This window comes from Mobula birostris, chromosome 20 (genome assembly GCF_030028105.1).
Source record: "Mobula birostris isolate sMobBir1 chromosome 20, sMobBir1.hap1, whole genome shotgun sequence".
Classification (NCBI taxonomy): Eukaryota; Metazoa; Chordata; class Chondrichthyes; order Myliobatiformes; family Myliobatidae; genus Mobula; species Mobula birostris.
In genome coordinates, this window is record NC_092389.1 from 34,329,420 (window position 1) to 34,347,766 (window position 18,347).

Sequence of the window (18,347 nt, forward strand, 5' to 3'; positions counted from 1 at the left end):
GGAAAGTCGGACATCAAAGGGTTGAGCATGGTGCTCTAATGAGCTACTAATATTTCAATGCAAGAAGTATCGTAGGAAAGGTGGATGAGCTCAGGGTATGGATCAACACCTGGAATTATGATATGATAGCCATTTGTGAGACTTGGCTGCAGGAGGGACAGGACTGGTAGACAGGACAGAGTGGGAGGGATTAAAGGAGGAGGGATGGCATTACTAGACAGGGAAAATGTGACAGCAGTGCTCTGTCAGGACAGACTGGAGAACTTGCCTGGTGAGGGGGTTATGGGTGGAATTGAGAAATAAGAAAGGAATGACCATATTAATGGGGCTATATTACAGACCACACAACAGTCTGAGGGATTTACAGGAACAAATCTGCAGGGAGATCACAGGCTGTTGTAAGAAACATAAGGTTGTTATAGTATGTGATTTTAACTTTCACATATTGACTGGGGCTCCCATACTGTCATATGTATTCAGGAAAGTTTTCTTAATCAGTACCCAACACTCCCAATGAGAGAGTGTGCGATACTGAATCTGCTATTAGGGAATGAGACAAGGCAGATGACAGAAGTTTGTGTAGGGTAACATTTGCATCGAGTGATCATAACGCCATTAGCTTCAAAGTAAATATGGAAAAAGATAAGTCTGGTCTGCGGGTTGAGATCCTAAATTGGAGAAAGGCCAATTATATATAATCAGAAATGATCTGGCAAGTGTGGATTGAGACAGCCTGTTTTCTGACAAAAGTGTACTTGGTAAGTGGGAGGCCTTCAAAATTGAAATTTTGAGAGTACAAAGCTTGTATGTGCCTGTCAGAATAAAAGATGAAGATAACAAGTGTAGGGAACCTTGGTTTCTAAGAGATAGTAAGGCTCTGGTTAAAAGGAAAAATAAGGAGGTACATAGCAGGTAGGAGCAAATTTGGTGCTTTGGAGTGCAAGTAGTACAAGAGAACACTTAAGAAAGAAATCAGCAGTGCTAAAAGAAGGCATGAAGTTGCTCTAGCAGACAAGGTGAAGGAGAATCCCAAAGGATTCTACAGATATGTTAAGAGCAAAAGGATTGCAAGAGAAAAAAATTGGTGCTTTGGAAGATCAGAATGGTAATCCAGATGTCTCAAAACAGATGGGCAAGATCTTAAATACATTTTTTGCGTCTGCATTTCCTCAGCAGACAGGCACAGAGACTATCAAAGTGAGGCAAAGCAACATCAACTTCATGGACTACGTACAGATTACAGAGGAGGAGATGTTTTGTTATCCTGAGGCAAATCAGAGTGGATATATCCCCAGGGTCTAACAAGGTATTCATTCGGACCCTACGGGAGGCAAGTGCAGAAACTGCCAGGGCTCTAACCAAGATAACTAAATCATCTTTAGCGACAGGAGGGGTACCAGAGGATTGGAGGATAGCCAGTGTTGTTTAAGAAAGGCTCGAAACGTAAACCAGGAAATTATAGGCCAGTGAGTCTAACGTCAGTTGTGGAGAAGTTCTTTGGAAGGTAATCCAAGGGACCGGAGAGATAATATTTGGATAGACATGGATGATTAAGGATAGTCAGCATGGTTTTGTGCGTGGTAGGTCATGTCTAACCAATCTTATAGATTTTTTTTTGAGGAAATTACCAGGAAAGTGGATGAAAGCAAGGCAGTGGATGTTGTGTATATGGACTTTAGCAAGACATTTGACATGGTCCCACATAGGACGTTGCTCAAGAAGGTTCAGTCGCTTAGCATTCAAGATGAGATAGTAAATTGGATTAGACATTGGCTTTGTGTGAGAAGCCAGGGAGCAGTAGTAGATGGTTGCCTCTCTGACTGGAGGCCTGTGACTAGTGGTGTGCTGCAGGGATTGGTGCTGGGTCCATTGCTGTTTGTCATCTAGAGCAACGATATGGATGAAGTGGTCAACTAGATCAGCAAATTTGCGGATGATACCAAGATTGGGGGGGTAGTGGACAATGAGGAAGGCTATCATGGCTTGCAGAGGGATCTGCATCAGCTGGAAAAAATGGGCTGAAAATGGCAGACAAGTGTAAGGTGTTGCACTTCAGTAGGACCAACCAACAGTGGAGCACTGAGGAGTGAGGTAAAACAAAGGCATCCAAGAACACAGGTCCATAACTCATTGAAAGTGGTGTCACAGGTAGATAGGAATGCATTTGGTATACTGGCCTTCATAAATCAATCTACTGAGTACAAGATATGGGATGTTATGCTGAAGTTGTATAAGACATTGGTCGGCCTAATTTGGAGTACTGTGTACAGTTTTGGTCACCTACCTACAGGAAAGATGTAAGTAAGATTGATTGAGTACAGAGAAAATTTACAAGGATGTTACAGGGTCTGGAAGACCTGAGTAATAAGAAAAGATTGACTAGGTTAGGACATAGAAGATTGAGAGGAGATTTGATAGAGGTATACAAAATTATGAGGGGTATAGACAGGCAAATACAAGCAGGCTTTTTCCACTGAGGTTGGGTGGAACTACAACCAGAGGTCATGGGTTAAGGGTGAAAGGTGAAATGTTTAAGGGGAACATAAGGAAAAATTTCTTCACTTAGAGGGTGGTGAGATTGTGGAATGAGCTGCCAGCTCAAGTGGTGCATGTGAACTCGATTTCAACATTTAAGCAAAGTTTGGATAGGTACATGGACCGTAGCGGTATGGAGGGCTATGGTCCTGGTGCAGGTCAATGGAAGCAGTCAGTTTAAATGGTTCAGCATGGGCTAGATGGGCTGAAGGGCCAGTTTCTGTGCTGAACTACTCTGTGTGTCCAAGCTGTCCCCTACATCCTCAGCAGCAGTTATACAGCACCTAATAGCTGTACTGGCTCACCATGGAATTCTGGAGAGATTTGTGTCAGACAACAATTCAGTTGCTCAGAATTCAAAGCCTTTGCTAGGGACTATGAGTTCAAGCACCAGACAAGCACTTCACAGTACCCATAGGCAAATGGAGAAGCGGAAAGAGTAGTGCCAACTGTTAAAGAGTCTCCTATTGAAGGCAAAAAGACCTATACAAAGCACTGCTTGCATATTGCTCCACACCTCTTGCGAATGGCTACAGTTACTTAGAGCTGTTAATGGGCCGGAGATTGAGAGCAAGCCTGCCCGTTCTTCCTTCCCTTCTCCAACCTCACTTATTGGACAAAGTGAGAAATTTTGAGACAACACAATGTGATAAAATGAAGAGTATGCATGATCTCAGAAATAGCAAAATCTTTGTCACCACTCAGGGATGGTGAAGCTATTTGGGTTTCAGAGCAATTCACCAAAGGAACAATAGCATGCACCACATTCGTTTGTGATCACAAGGTAAAATCAGGTTGAATAGGCATGTGCTCATGGCCTTCAAAGTCCACGAAAGGTAGAAAAAGAAACAGAATAGCCTGATCTTTATGACGAGACCCACCTGTTCAAGAAGCTCCAACCGCTCCAACACTTCCAGGGACCTATACCAGATCTGATCGTTTATAAGTCTCACGACAGAGATATACTCCATAGTCTATTAGCTAAGGGCAAGTGACCTATGAAGCAGAATAATCCTCTCACTCTGCCAGAGTGTTCAGGTAGTCTACCCTGACCTCCATTAGATTTAGTGTTTTTTTTAAAAAAGAGTTCAAATGCTGAAAAAATTTCACAAAATAAGACTATTCTTTAGAAGACTATTTCTGATGATCAGACTGGATTTATTAAAAACCAACATTCCCATTTTAATATACGCTGTGTACTAAATGTCATTTACTCTCTTTCTCAGGAGATATCAGAATGTGTGATATCCTTGGATGCTGAGAAGGCCTTCGATCGGGTTGAATGGAATTATTTATTTAAAACTTTAGAAAATTTTAATTTTGGACCAGATTTTATTCAATGGATTAAATTACTTTACTTACCTCCTTCTGCCTGAGTTCTTATAACCTTCAAAGTTCCAAACCATTTAAACTTCACCGCGGAATTAGTCAAGGTTATCCGTTGAGTCCTTTGCTTTTTGATTTAACTTTAGAATACCTTGCCATTGCTTTTCAAGAATCTAATGATATCTGTGGTATTTCAAGGCGAGGTATCAACCACAAAACCTTGCTTTACGCTGATGATATATTGCTTTTTATCTCTAATGTTGAGATTTTGTTACCTTGTGTACTTTCTTTACTCTCCCGTTTTAGCCAGCTTTCAGGATATAAATTAAATTTACATAAGAGTGAATTATTTCCTTTAAATAATTTGGTATCAATTAATATTAATCTTCCTTTTAAAATTGTAAGGAATCAATTTACTTATTTGGGTGTAACAATCACTAAGAATTACAAATACCTGTTTAAAGAAAACTTTCTTACTTTATTGAACCATGTAAAAAAGATATTATTAAATTGGTCACCTCTTTCAATATCGTTGATCAGACGAATTAATTCTATTAAAATGAATATTCTACCTAAATTTATATATCTTTTTCAGGCTTTAGCTGTTTTTATTCCTAAATCCTTTTTTGACTCTCTTTAATCTATTTTATCCTCCTATATATAGAAAAATAAATGTCCTCGTTGAAATAAAGTTCATCTTCAAAAACCTAAAAAGTCTGAAGGTTTAGCCTTACCTAATTTTAGCTTTTATTACTGGGCAGTTAATATACGATATCTTACGTTTTGGATATATTATATTAATCATGTAGACTGTCCAGTATGGGTTTCTTTAGAAGATAATTCTGCTAATAAATTTTCTATTATTTCTCTTCTTGGATCCTCACTTCCTTTATTTGTAAGTAAACTAACTGATAATTTAATAGTTAAACATACTCTGAGGATCTGGATACAGTTTAGAAAACAGTATGGTTTATTGAGATTTTCCCTTTCTAGTCCCATTTATTCTAAATTTTTTTTAACTCTCCATGACTGATTTAGTTTTTAAAGAATGGGACAGGTTGGGTATTAAATGTTTTTGGGATCTGTTTGTTGGAAGAAATCTTTTTTCATTTGAGAAATTGTCAGCTAAATATAGCCAACCCAAAACTCACGTTTTTAGATATCTACAAATTAGAGACTAAGACCTCAATTATGTACATTTCCTATAAGCTCAATTAAGAACTTACTAGATGTAATTTTTAATTTGACATCTTTTTATAATGGTTCAATATCTAATATTTATGGTATGTTACTGGAGACGAGGAATGTTCCTTTCGACAAAATTAAGAATCTCTGGGAATAAGACTTACAGACATCAATATCTGAGGAAACTTGGAATGAAATTTTTAAACTGGTTAATACGTCATCGCTATGTGCTCGCCATTCCTTTATACAATTTAAGGTGGTACATAGAGCTCATATGAATAAAGATAAGCTATATCGTTTTTATTCGGATATATCTCCCTACCGTGACAGATGCAATAATGGAGAAGTTTCATTAATTCATATGTTTTGGACTTGTCCATGTCTTGAAAAATATTGGAAGGAAGCTTTTCAAACTTTTTTCTTTAAGCCTAATCCTCTGATGGCCCCATTCGGTATTGCTGCTGGATAAGATATCAAGTTGATTTACATATTTACCAGATTTACATATTTTGGCCTTTAGCTCTCTTATAGCTAGGAGGGCGCTTTTGTTTAACTGGAAAGATGTTTCTCCTCCTACTCATGCTCAATGGTTATGCGATGTTATGTCATGCTTAGATTTAGAGAAGATTCGTTGTTCAATTTCTAAATCTCGTCAAGACTTTCAAACATTGTGGGGACCCTTTCTGAATTATTTTCAAAACTTTCAAAACCCTCAATTCGTTGTTTAAATTTAGATGTTGGCTATTATTAATTTTTAATATACGAGAAGGTATTTTACCTTTTTTTCTCCTTAATAAACAGCTTTGGTCTTGGGAGGGGGTTAGATGTTTTTTGTAATAAATTAGTATATTTCAATATAATTTTGACTAACCTACATGAATACGGGGTAATGAGATTGTTATTATGAATAGATATAATGTAATTGGTAGTTTTTTTTTACGACCTTGATATATACTTTCTTGTACTCTGTATTCTTTTATGTAGAAACTAATAAAAATATTGAAAGAGAAAAAAAGAGAATTGGTGAAAAAAATGAAGGAAGGAAAGAGACAGAGGGAACGTAAGTTGAAAACAAAGAGAAAGCTATAATGTTGGCAATTCTTTTTGTTTATGTAAGAAGCATAAGTTACGTGCAATGGGTAGAGTGAAAGAATCACTCAATTTCAGTGAATATAATTTCAGTACAGTTCTATAGACAAGTAGTACATCCCTAGGTTTTCTCTTTTCTCCCCCAAGAAGGGGAGATGTTGTGGTTGTTAATAACGTTGTTCCTATGCCACTCATGTTAGCCGCTCCCACATGGGAGGAGTTCACATATTATACAAGCAGAGTTATCAATAAAGTTCAGTTGAATATCCTGTACGGTAGCCTCCGGGTGTGCTCTGCACTCTCTGTCATTACAAACACAACAGATATGTCCCTGTGCAATTGGATCCTTGTATTCCTCACTGGCGGTACCCAGTTAGCACAAATTGGTAACACCTCCTCCACAATCACAATCAGCACAGGTGCATCACAGCTGTGCTTAATCCCTTGCTCTACTTGCTTTATACCTTTGATTGTGTGACTAAGTACAAATCCAATGCCATATTTAGGTTTGCTGACGACAACACTGATGTTGGCCAGATCAAAGATGGTGACGAATCAGCATTCAGGAGCGTTACGTAAACAGCAACAATGAATATCAATCGAGACAGGTTATATAAAAACAGCCAAACATTTATTAAACATGGATAAACGATAAGGTAAAAAAAAAAACGAAAACTTTAACCAGAAGTTAACTGATATGCTGCAGCCATTCACTAACTCGGCACTCGTTTCTTAAAGAGTTAAATGCGAAAACAGTACTTAAAGCGATAAAGTCAGATATAGTTCTTAAAATAGTAAATTCGAAAGTCCAACAGATTTACACGTCCAATTAGGAGAGACTTCCCTGGAGAAGGATTTCTTCACAGAGGCAATTTTACTGCTGGTTCTATCCACAGGATTCACAATGCCGAAAATAAGCAGTTTAAATTAACTGACCTTAAATTCTTTTAGAGAGAGAGCAAACTGTTGCATGAACTCCTTGCTCTTTTTGGCAAGAGTTATCTCCGATGCAGGTAGCTACTCCTCCAATGAAGCCTCAATAAGGTCGATCCTTTATTAAGCTGCCAAACGATGCCGACTTCTCTTGATCCTTCGGTCCTGTACTTCGATAAATTCTTCACTCTCCCTTCTACTGTTGGAATTGGGTAAATCCACACATCTAGCAAAAATTTCCAGTCCAATAACATGGTATCTTGCAACAGAACGCAACACTCCGTTTTAAAAATGAAACTGCGTCACAAAAACAAACACCCAACAGAAACGGAGATACAGCACATTCTACCTGGAAATCTACAAACTAAAAACCAACTGCGTCACCTGGGTCGACCCTTATATAGTCATGGTGCACATGTCATCATGTGACCTCACATCGGCAGGAAAATCACATCAGGTGACCTCCAAAAGACCATTACATCATTCTCACAAAAAAAACACAGATCTCTTTAAGCATGTAACAGGAGTGATATTGAATATCTGGTTTAATGGTGTCACAACAACCTCTCACTCAACACCAGCAAGACCAAAAAGCTGATTATTGATTACAAGAGGAAGAAACTGGAGACCATGAGCCAGTCCTCAACAGAGGATCAGAGTTAGAGAGGGTCAGTAACTTTAAATTCCTGTGTGTTAACATACCAGAGGAACTGTTCTGGGACCAACATGTAAGTGCCATCACAAAGGCAGCTCAACAGCACCTCTACTTTCTTAGGAGTTCACACAGATTTGGCATGTCATCTAAGACTTTGAAAAGCTTCGACAAATGCACAGCAAACTGACTGGTTGTACCATGACCTGGTTTGAAAACACCAATGCTCAGGAACATAAAAGCCAACAGTAAGTGGTGGATGCAGCCCAGTTCATCACAGATAAAGCCCTCCCCACCACTGAGTATAACTACAAGGAGAGTTACCATAAGAAAGGAACATCCATCGTCACAGACCCCAACCATTCAGCCATGAATCCCAAGGTTTCTAAACCTCCTACCCTCTTTCTTCTCACTTATACCATTGGGCAGGATTCCCACCACCAGGTCCAGGAACAGTTATTACCCTACAACCATCAAGCTCCTGAACTGGTGTGGATAATGTTATTCACCACAACTCGTACTGATTCTATGATCTACATGCTCACTTTCAAGGATTCTTTTTCAACTCATGTTTTCAGTACTGTTTTTTTTTTGAATTGCAGTTTGTTGTCTTCTGCACTCTGCTTGTCTGGTTGTCTTTGTTGATGTATTTTTTTTCTGAGATTCTATTGTATTTCTTTATTTTTCCCATAAATGCCTGCAAGAAAATGAATAGAGACATAGAAAACCTACAGCACAATACAGGCCCTTTGGCCCACAAAGCTGTGCCAAACAGCTTCTTACCTTAGAAATTACCTAGTGTTACCCATAGCCCGCTATTTTTCTAAGCTCCATGTACCAATCCAGGAGTCTCTTAAAGCCTTGGTTCAAGAGGCTTTGGTGTGAAGAAAGTGAGTAAGTACTCCAGGTGTTGGAAGTAAGAGCAGCTCTTTGAAAAGGAAATAAGCACGGTGGAGGCATTTTATGTTTAAGAAATTCTGTGACAACTCATTTATTATACTCCAAACACAATATAAAACGCGGTAGAAGTACTTTATGTAATTACCTCATCACGTCAGAACAGCCTCTTAAAGAGAACTCCAACTCAATGATGGTGGTAGTGAGTTATGTACATTTCCACAAATTACATTACCCTACACAGGCCCCTCCAGAATTCACTAAAATTGGTATTGTGAGCCTTTCTGGAGCTCGGATGAGCCGCCCGGCTCAGGTCCAATGATCCATGGGTGGAGAAACAGCAGGTGCCTCTGGCTCGTCCAGAGGTGTGTTGACACACTCGTGGTCATGTCATAACAGCAGGGGTATGGTAGTGGAATCCTCCAAGTCTTAGTGGGCCAGTTTAAGCCGATCTACTAAAATACGTTCAGGTTTACCTCTCATACCTACGATAAGAATCTCTTCTCTCGGTTCCAAAATGAGGAACAGGCCATTGTAAGTGGGCCTAAGGTGATGTTGGTGTGCATTATGGCAGACAAAAACAAACGAGGCAGAATGTAGGTCAAAAGGAGCCCAAGAGTGCCGTACGCCATGATGGGAGGTGGGAACGGGTGCAAAGGAATTGAATTTACTGAGGAGAGCGGAACGCTGTTGAGAGGCCGACCAGGCATCATTGCATCACTTGTAACGGTTGCCTACATAACAATTCAGCTGTGGATGATGACAGGTCCTCTTTTGGAGCTGCTCTGAGCCCCAGCAGGATCTATGGGAGACGATTATGCCAACACTCATCCATCAGGGAAGCCCTCAGAGCAGCCTTTAAGGAGCGGTGAAACCGCTCACATAGGCCATTGGACTGCGGGTGAGACGCTGTGGTGTGATGTAGCCGAACGTCGAGATTCTGGGCCATTGCAGCCCAGGGGTCTGAAATGAATGGGGGACCGCGGTCAGAGGAAACATCAGATAGGGTGCCAAACCGAGCAACCAAGGTGCTGATGAATACCCGAGCCACGCCTGCGGCTGTCGACGTTAGCGGGATGACCTCTGGCCACCTGGTTGTACGGCCCACCACGGTAAGAGGGTATGTGAAACTGTGGGAGGGCAGAAGAGGGCTATCAAGGTCCATGTTTAGGGACCTCAAAAGGTGCCAATGGCACCTGAACACGACTGTTAATTTTTGCCCATTGGCACTCCACACACACTGCAGTCCAATCACACACGTCCTCTCTCAGGCTGTGTCACACAAACTTCAATGCAACCAGCTTCTGTGAGGCCTTCAGGCCTGGACGCGAGAGACCATGAACACAGTCAAAGACAGTCCGCCTCCAGTGTGCGGGCACTCTGGTGCGAGAGCGACCTGTTGAGACATTGCACAGGAGAGAAACCCCAGCTTCCCCGAACTTAATGTCAGCCAAATGCAGGCCCATGACCTGCTGTTCGGTAAGCAGGTCAGTAACCTGGTCGGCTGCCATGATGGCATTGTCACCTCTAACTCCTATGTGTACAGCTTCAATGGCTGGCCTTCAGAGGTGATCAGCCATGTCATTATTTTTCCTCTTGATATGTTGTATATCAGTTATGAACTCTGATATGTAGGCCAGTTGGCATTGCTGCCCTGCAAACCAAGGTTCTGATATTTTGCCCATTGCGTGCACGAGGGGTTTGTGGTTAATGAATGCAGTGAAATGGCAACCCTCTAGAAGAAAATGAAAATGGCAGACAGCCAGATAGAGACCAAGAAGCTCATGATTAAACGTGCTGTACTTCCTATAGGATGAACAAAGCTGCCGGCTGAAGAAGGCGAGCAGCTGCCACCCGCCTCCGACGAGCTGTTTGTGTACAGCACCCACAACATAGTCTGAAGCATTAGTAATGGCAATGAGTGCATTGGACAGCGGGTATGCCAGTAGAGTCGTGTTGGAAAGTGCTTGATTGGTATCATCAAACACCTTATATTTCATCTGAGCAGCCTCTAACCTAATGGCATGAACATTGATTTCTCAAATTTCCAGTACCTGCCCCTCCCCTTCACCATTCTCACATTCCCATTTCCCTCTCTCACCTCATCTCCTTACCTGCCCATCACCTCCATCTGGTGCTCCATCCCCTTCCCTTCCTTCCATGGCCTTTTGCCCTCTCCTCTCAGACTCCCCCTTCTCCAGCCCTTTATCTCTTTCACCTATCAGCTTCCCAGCTGGTTACTTCACCCCTCCCCCTCTCCCGGTTTCACCTATCACCTGCCACCTTGTGTTTCTTCCTCCCCTACCCCACCTTCTTGCTTTAACTTCTCATCTTTTCTCCCCAGTCCTGTTGAAAGGCCTCAGTCCAAAACATCAATTGTTTACTCTTTTCCATAGGTGCTGCCTGGCCTGCTGAGTTCCTCCAGTACTTTCTGTGCATCGCTTGGATTTCCATCATCTGCAGATTTTCTCACCTTTGTTGGGAGGGGTTTTGCACCCTATGCAGAGATGCGATGGCCGAGAAAGTCAAAAGTTATCAAATAAAACTCGTATTTAGCAGAGTTAATAATCAACCCACATTGGCTTAAGTGCATGAAAAGTGTGCAGAGATGAGATACGTGTTCAGATTTGGACGCACTGGCAACAAATATGTCATCCAGGTAAGCAAAAAGAAAATCTCAGTCTTTTAATACAGAGTTCATCAGCCATTAGAAAGTCTGTGCTGCATTTTTCAGTTCAAATTGCATACACAGAAACTCCAAGGGGCCAAACAGGGTTTATCACAGCCGTTTTGGGAATGTCCTCCAAGCACACAGGCACTTGATGGTAGCCTCTAACTAGATCAACTTTGGAAAAAATTAACTTTCTGGCTAAATGTACCAAAATATCTTGGATCTGTAGAACCGATAACCATTAGGGGTGGTGGCCTCGTTTAGCCATTGGTAATTGCCACATGGGCGGCAACCATCATTGGACTTGGGGAACATATGGAGGGACAAAGCCCAGGGGCTATTCAACCAGCATACAATGCCAAGTCTTTCCATGTTGGCAAACTCAGCCTTCGCTGTTGCCAGCTTTTGTGGAATCAGCCTACAAGTGCGGGCATGGACTAGTGGGCCAGCTGTAGAAATGTGGTGCTCGACCCCATGTTCTGTGACTGTAGTAGAGAAAGTGGGCTTCGTGAGGTTTGGGAATTCAACCAGCAATTGAGTAAACTCACATGTAGTGGTGCATGCGCTTGACTGAGTAGTTATGGAGAACTTTCTGGGGGAGTAGGGTAATGACCCAAAGTCCTTGACATCCACAAGCCTGCAGTTCTTAAGATCAACTCACAGTCCTTGGGCACACAGGACATCTGCACCGAGAAGAGGTCTAGCGACTTTAGCCAGGATGAAGTCTCATGTGTAACGTCACCCACTGAAGCAGAGGGTCACCCATTGTGTCCCGTAGGTTCTGGATCCTGCAGCCACTGGGGTCCTCCCAGCAAGGTTACTTTGCTCTTTGCCTTCTCATCAATAGGCAAATACTGGCAGCACACTCACTTCAGCACCCGTGTCACACAGGAAGCGTCACCCTGAAAGGGTGTCCATAATGAACAGTAGACGACACTACCAGCTGGAACCCACGGTGTTCACAGACCTCTGACGTCCTGATGTGCTGACACTGTTGAAGCTGCAAGGCGGTCAGCGCTTCCTAGTGTTCATACCAAAGCGAGCATGGTAAAAACACAGGCCCAGCGTCATCTGTTTCACAGCCGCAGGTGTCCTTATGTTGGGAGCCTTGCTGACCGGGCTTATAGAGGTAGGGAAAGGAGAAGCGATGGACTGCTGCCAAGCTAAGTGCAGACAATCAGCTACTTTTAGCAAGCTGCCTATAGTCCTTTGCAAGTGCATTAGCGAGGACTATGCGAGCTTCATCAGGCATTTGCTGCATGAAGAGTTCTTTTTAAAAATAAAACAAGGATGTTGATTTCCCTGGAGAGACAGCATGTGGTCCATTCGCTGTGAAGGCCTAGCATCGCTGAGGTCAGGCAAGGAGAGCAACCATTTGGCGTGCTCAGATTCCGAAAGTCAAAAAGTCTGTAAAAGATGTGTTTTCAGCAATCGGTATTTATTATGTTTATACGGGTGTTCAAGCAGACTCACCACTCTCGCAGTCATAGAGATGCTGAATGCCGTAACCATATAGAAATATTTGGTGTTGTCGGCGGTGACTTCTCGCAGCGCAAATTGGGCCTCCACTTGTACGAACCAAGCAACAGCATTTTGCTCCCAAAACACCAGCAGTTTCAAAGCGACTGCATTGGTCGACATGTTCAATAACTCTGGAATCATCTTAGAGCATCGGGGTCACCAATGTAGGTTTTCACAAATAAAATTAAGTGAGGTGTCTTATGTTTCAGAAAAACCATAACAACTCATTTATTGTACTTCAAACACTGACCAAAGCGTGGTAACAGTACTTTACGTAATAATATCATGTCATCATGTCAGACTAGCCACTTAAAGTGAACCCCAACTCAATGTCAGTGGTTATGAATTATGCATGTTTCACCCAATTGCATTACCCTACAGTACTATATATATATATGTGTGTGTATTTTGATAATAAAACTTATTTTGAACTTTGAATATACACTCTCAGGAAATGAAGGCCCAGTCTAATAAAGCTGACTACATTTCTCAGGCGATCTGCAAGTTCCTTGAGTTGTTTTAAAATCCCCATTCTCATCACACTTTGCTGTTCTCTGCTTTGAATATCTGGTTCTGAGAAAGCCTTTGGGAATGAAACACCTGCTGCTTCAACTCTTAATAACACCTACTGCAAAGTAAACTATCCCCAAAAGTGTCTCTTGAATCTCCCAATATAAATGTTTTTTTTTACTTACTTCTTGTAATTTTGAATGATCTCTATGCCGTGAGATAGCTTTGATGAAATTAAACAAATCAAAGTGGCCAACAGGCAAGTACCCGATTCAATCAAGTAACCAAATTATAGAACCTACCAGTGAGACAATGAATGCACTGCAGTGAAAGGCTATGGGGAAATCACTCCCATAAATTTTAAACAGCAACCAAAAATTTCCAGATTCTTCAAACAACTGCTGCAAGCAAGAAAAGCCTATTTCATGCTATTGAAAAGAACGAGAACAACTCAGAGATAAAGACCCTGGACCTGAGTGAGACTGTGGAGTGGGTAGTGTAGGGGAGTGGAAAGTGCAGGGGTAATGCAGTAGAGTGCTGCAAATCTTCTAAGTTAAAAAAAAAATCCTCATATCAGGCATCACTGAAAGACCTCAGAGATAAATAATTACAAGTATCAGGAGGTGGGGGTTAAAAAGTGGTACAAAGAAGGAGCAGATGATATTCAAGTGAGTGATTGATCTACATTTTTGCAGTTAAAATGCATTTGGAATGGCCTCAAATCATTCTCACATTCAATTTCTACAATACTGGAGACTAGCTGGTTAAAGAACTCAATGTGCAAGATGCAATGCAATGCCATTGTCTCAGCTGCCAGACAGCTTTTGCCACATCTACATTGAAGTATTTGCAAGAACTCACAGAGCTCCTGTAGCAGTTAGTTACATGCTCCAACTCTTAAAGGGAAACACACACTAAAATTACATGAGGCAGATACATACCAAGAGAAAACTTCAGAAGTTTTCGGATGACTCTGCCATAGTTGGATGCATCAGCAAGGGAGATGAGGCTGAGTACAGGGCTACGGTAGGAAACTTTGTCACATGGTGTGAGCAGAATTATCTGCAGCTTAATGTGAAAAAGACTAAGGAGCTGATGGTAGACCTGAGGAGAGCTAAGGTACCGGTGACCCCTGTTTCCATCCAGGGGGTCAGTGTGGACACGGTGGAGGACTACAAATACCTGGGGATACGAATTGACAATAAACTGGACTGGTCAAAGAACACTGAGGCTGTCTACAAGAAGGGTCAGAGCCACCTCTATTCCCTGAGGAGACTGAGGTTCTTTAATATCTGCCGGACGATGCTGAGGATGTTCTACGAATCTGTGGTGGCCAGTGCGATCATGTTTGCTGTTGTGTGCTGGGGCAGCAGGCTGAGGGTGGCAGACACCAACAGAATCAACAAACTCATTCGTAAGGCCAGTGATGTTGTAGGGATGGAACTGGACTCACTCACAGTGGTGTCTGAAAAGAGGATGCTGTCCAAGTTGCATGCCATGTTGGTCAATGTCTCCCATGTACTGGGTGGGCACAGGAGTACATTCAGCCAGAGACTCATTCCACCGAGATGCAGCACTGAGCGTCATAGGAAGTCATTCCTGCCTGTGGCCATCAAACTTTACAACTCCTCCCTTGCAAGGTCAGACATCCTGAGCCAATAGGCTGGTCCTGGACTTATTTCATAATTTACTGGCATAATTTACATATTACTATTTAACTATTTATGGTTCTATTACTATTTATTATTTATGGAGCAACTGTAACGAAAACCAATTTCCCCCGGGATCAATAAAGTATGACTATGACTATACCTAGGAGAATAACTGTTAACCACAAGCTTTTAAGTTTGCAGCTTTTAACCTCTGTTAGTCTACATTGGCACATGTTAGAAAAACTATTCCTGGTTTTCCCTCAACAACCAATCCGCAAGGTTTTGACCCAAGATGTTGACAATTTCTTTCCTGCTACAGATGCTACATCAGCGGTCCCCAACCACCGGGCCGCAAAGCATGCGCTGCCGGGCCGCGGCGAAACAATATGATTTGGCGATATGAGTCAGCTGCACCTTTCCTCATTCCCTGTCACGCGCACTGTTGAGCTTGAACGCACGCGAGGTCATTACCCGCGCGTCATCCATGTCAGCGCGGGAAGGAGATCAACTCCTCAAGCTTGCAAATGACGGCGGGCTGAAAAGTATGTTTGACATAACATCTCTGCTGGCATTCTGGATTAAAGTCAAGGCTAAGTATCCTGAGATAGCCACGAAAGCACTGAAAACATTGCTTCCATTTCCAACATATCTCTACGATGAATGCAACGTAAACTAAATTGCGGAATAGACTAGACATAAGGAACTCCCTTCGAGTATCACTGTCTCCCATCACCCCTCGATGGCACCGTCTTGTTGCAGGAAAACAAGTATTCAGCCCAGGGCTCCCACTGATTCAGCGTTATTGGTGCATTGCAATGATTTTTGAGGAAAATATGCGCTGTACGTTTAACATCCAAATGTTATGATGCTATTATAAGTGACTTATATAACCATATAACAATTACAGCACAGAAATAGGCGATCTCGGCCCTTCTAGTCCGTGCCGAAAGTTACTCTCACCTAGTCCCACCGACCTGCACTCAGCCCATAACCCTCCATTCCTTTCCTGTCCATATAGCTATCCAATTTTTCTTTAAATGATAATATCGAACCTGCCTCTACCACTTCTACTGGAAGTTCGTTCAACATTTACTTCAAGCTCCCCTGTCCTCCCTTGATAATTGACTTATCACTATATTCATGCGAGGAAAATAAGCGCTGTGTGTTTAATATTAAATTCGTTAGATAAACCCTTTTAGAAACGAAATTTGGTGTATTAGCCACTTATTACCAATATTCCGGTCGTGATTAACACCCCCCCCACCCCCACACAGAATCGCCAAAAACAGTTTGCAGAGAATAATATCGGCAGGTACACGCATGCACAGGTCACGCATGCGCACTGGTGCCCGCGCAAGGCTTCATGGTCATTGTAGTCTTTCTCGGAGCAAACACTACTCTTGTCCATTGGCAACCCTACCACCCCCCCCCCCACCCCCGGTCAGCCGGTCCGCAAAAATATTGTCAATATTAAACCCGTCTGCAGCGCGAAAAAGGTTGGGGACCCCTGTGCTACATGACCGGCTGAGTTCCTCTAGCAGACAACTTGTTGCTCTAGATTTGGGCATCTGCAGCTTCCCGTGTCCCCTGGTTTTCCCTCCTCTCTGCTAATTATGAGCCATGATTAGCAACACACAGGGGAATTCAGATCCTGGTACCATACCTCTGCACCGTCCTTCAGCGAATCTGTACGCGGCAGCTCCACCAGCTGGGAAAATCGGCGGTCATAAATACAGAGATGGAGATGTTTATCCAGCACCCGGAAATCTTCATAGCTCCGCTTCACAATCCAACTTCTGCCCTGTGGATAGAGGAGAGTTTACTGACCATGCATCACTTGAAGATGACCAAAAATAATCTGCTTTAAAAAATATATTGTGTTAGCAAATCTATTTAATGCCATACATGATCTTCACAGCAAAATATTATCAAAGCATTGTGGCATAATTTCAAATTCTTCTTCACCATTAATAGGCATCATTCTGATACAATACAAATTCAATCTTTTTTTCCCAATACTGAACCAATTCAATTTAATTGCCAGTTTATTTTCTAAATTCATACATTTAACTAAAATTAGCATGATTATGACAAGTTCCCATTTTTATAGTTATTTGCTCCTGTGTAACCAACTCTACCAGTAACTTCCTTCACTCATAAGACATTTGCTGATTATCATTCTCTCCTCATTGTCTTTGCACTTCCATCAGAGGAGTAATGTCTATTGTAAATATTCTGAAGTTTCAACCGAATGGAGTTTGTCTATCAATGTGGCTACAAATGACAAGAACCTGTGAAGTTAAATCAGTCCTGGTTCTCCATCACTAATGTTCAGTAACCCTAGATTCCCACCTCTTTTGTTTGTCTAGGATGTCACTATGAAAGTATAGTGCCTGTACTCGCACCGAATTATCCAACAGTAGTGGATTAAGTTTGAGTACAGATTTGGCACATTTTAACACAACAAAACACCCCGTACTTTCCTGCTTCTCACTTGTATTCTGTACTGAAAGTCACTAACTACTCCATAATCAGCAACTTGAATACAAAATATCCTGATCACTGAGCTTAATGTTACCAACAGGACCCTGCTGCTGTATTTCACACTTACTGTAAATGAGCAATAAATTTCATTGGCTGCTTTAGGATGTCCTTACATTAAGTGCTTAACTCCCACAAATGGGTGCAACAATGCACATGCTGTGCTAAGAACCTCTTTAAAGTTGAACAATAGAAGGCATCCTCAGGAGATGCGAGGCCTCTGTCAGTCAGGGTCAACCATGGATGTTGTGTCCTAGCTGCCTAGATATGTAAGCCTGAGCAGTATGATATAGGGAACAAGCTGCTGCCCATGTAGCAAGCTCCCCCCGTGCATCTGACGAACCCAAAAGAACAGCAGGGACCAATACAGTTTAGTACTAGCAGCATCGCAGGAGTTGCCAGTCAGCATTGAACACAATGTTGCCTTAGGGAGTCCAGTTCCAGATTTTTCCCTTGGGGTTTAATCCTGAAGCCTTCCCCATGAGTGGGTTTAGCTGCAAGGCAGTGGAGATTTGAGATCAGAGTTTTCCTTCTCTTTGATGAACTGCCAACTACAGCTGACGAGCCCCATCTGCCCAAAGTGACTGGTTTTAAAACGCCAGTAACCTGCCTTTGCCCTTTCTCCTGTGGGTAGAAACAGTTCCACTGAGCTTAGTAACTAAGCCACATGTGAAGGCCACGAGCTGGACTTGGTTGTCAAAGGCCATTTGAGGCAAACAGCATTGGGAGCATTTAATAGATAGTGGGAGCTTGTCCCCATTACCATCCCCGGCTATAACAACCTTAAGGAACAGGAGATATAACACTTGCCCATTCACCCATTTCCTTCCCACCA

The 18,347-nt window shown here is 42.2% G+C and overlaps 1 protein-coding gene across 12 annotated transcripts in view; it reads right to left on the reverse strand.

The window, feature by feature from the left end:
- The window catches only part of LOC140185133 (rho GTPase-activating protein 32-like), a 583,009-nt gene that overhangs the window by 153,288 nt on the left and 411,374 nt on the right, over positions 1-18,347 (reverse strand). For all 12 annotated transcript variants that reach the window (XM_072238473.1, XM_072238466.1, XM_072238464.1 and 9 more), the window contains one exon: positions 16,635-16,772. In XM_072238473.1, the coding sequence (XP_072094574.1) occupies positions 16,635-16,772 (138 nt within the window). The remainder of the gene's footprint in view (positions 1-16,634; positions 16,773-18,347) is intronic.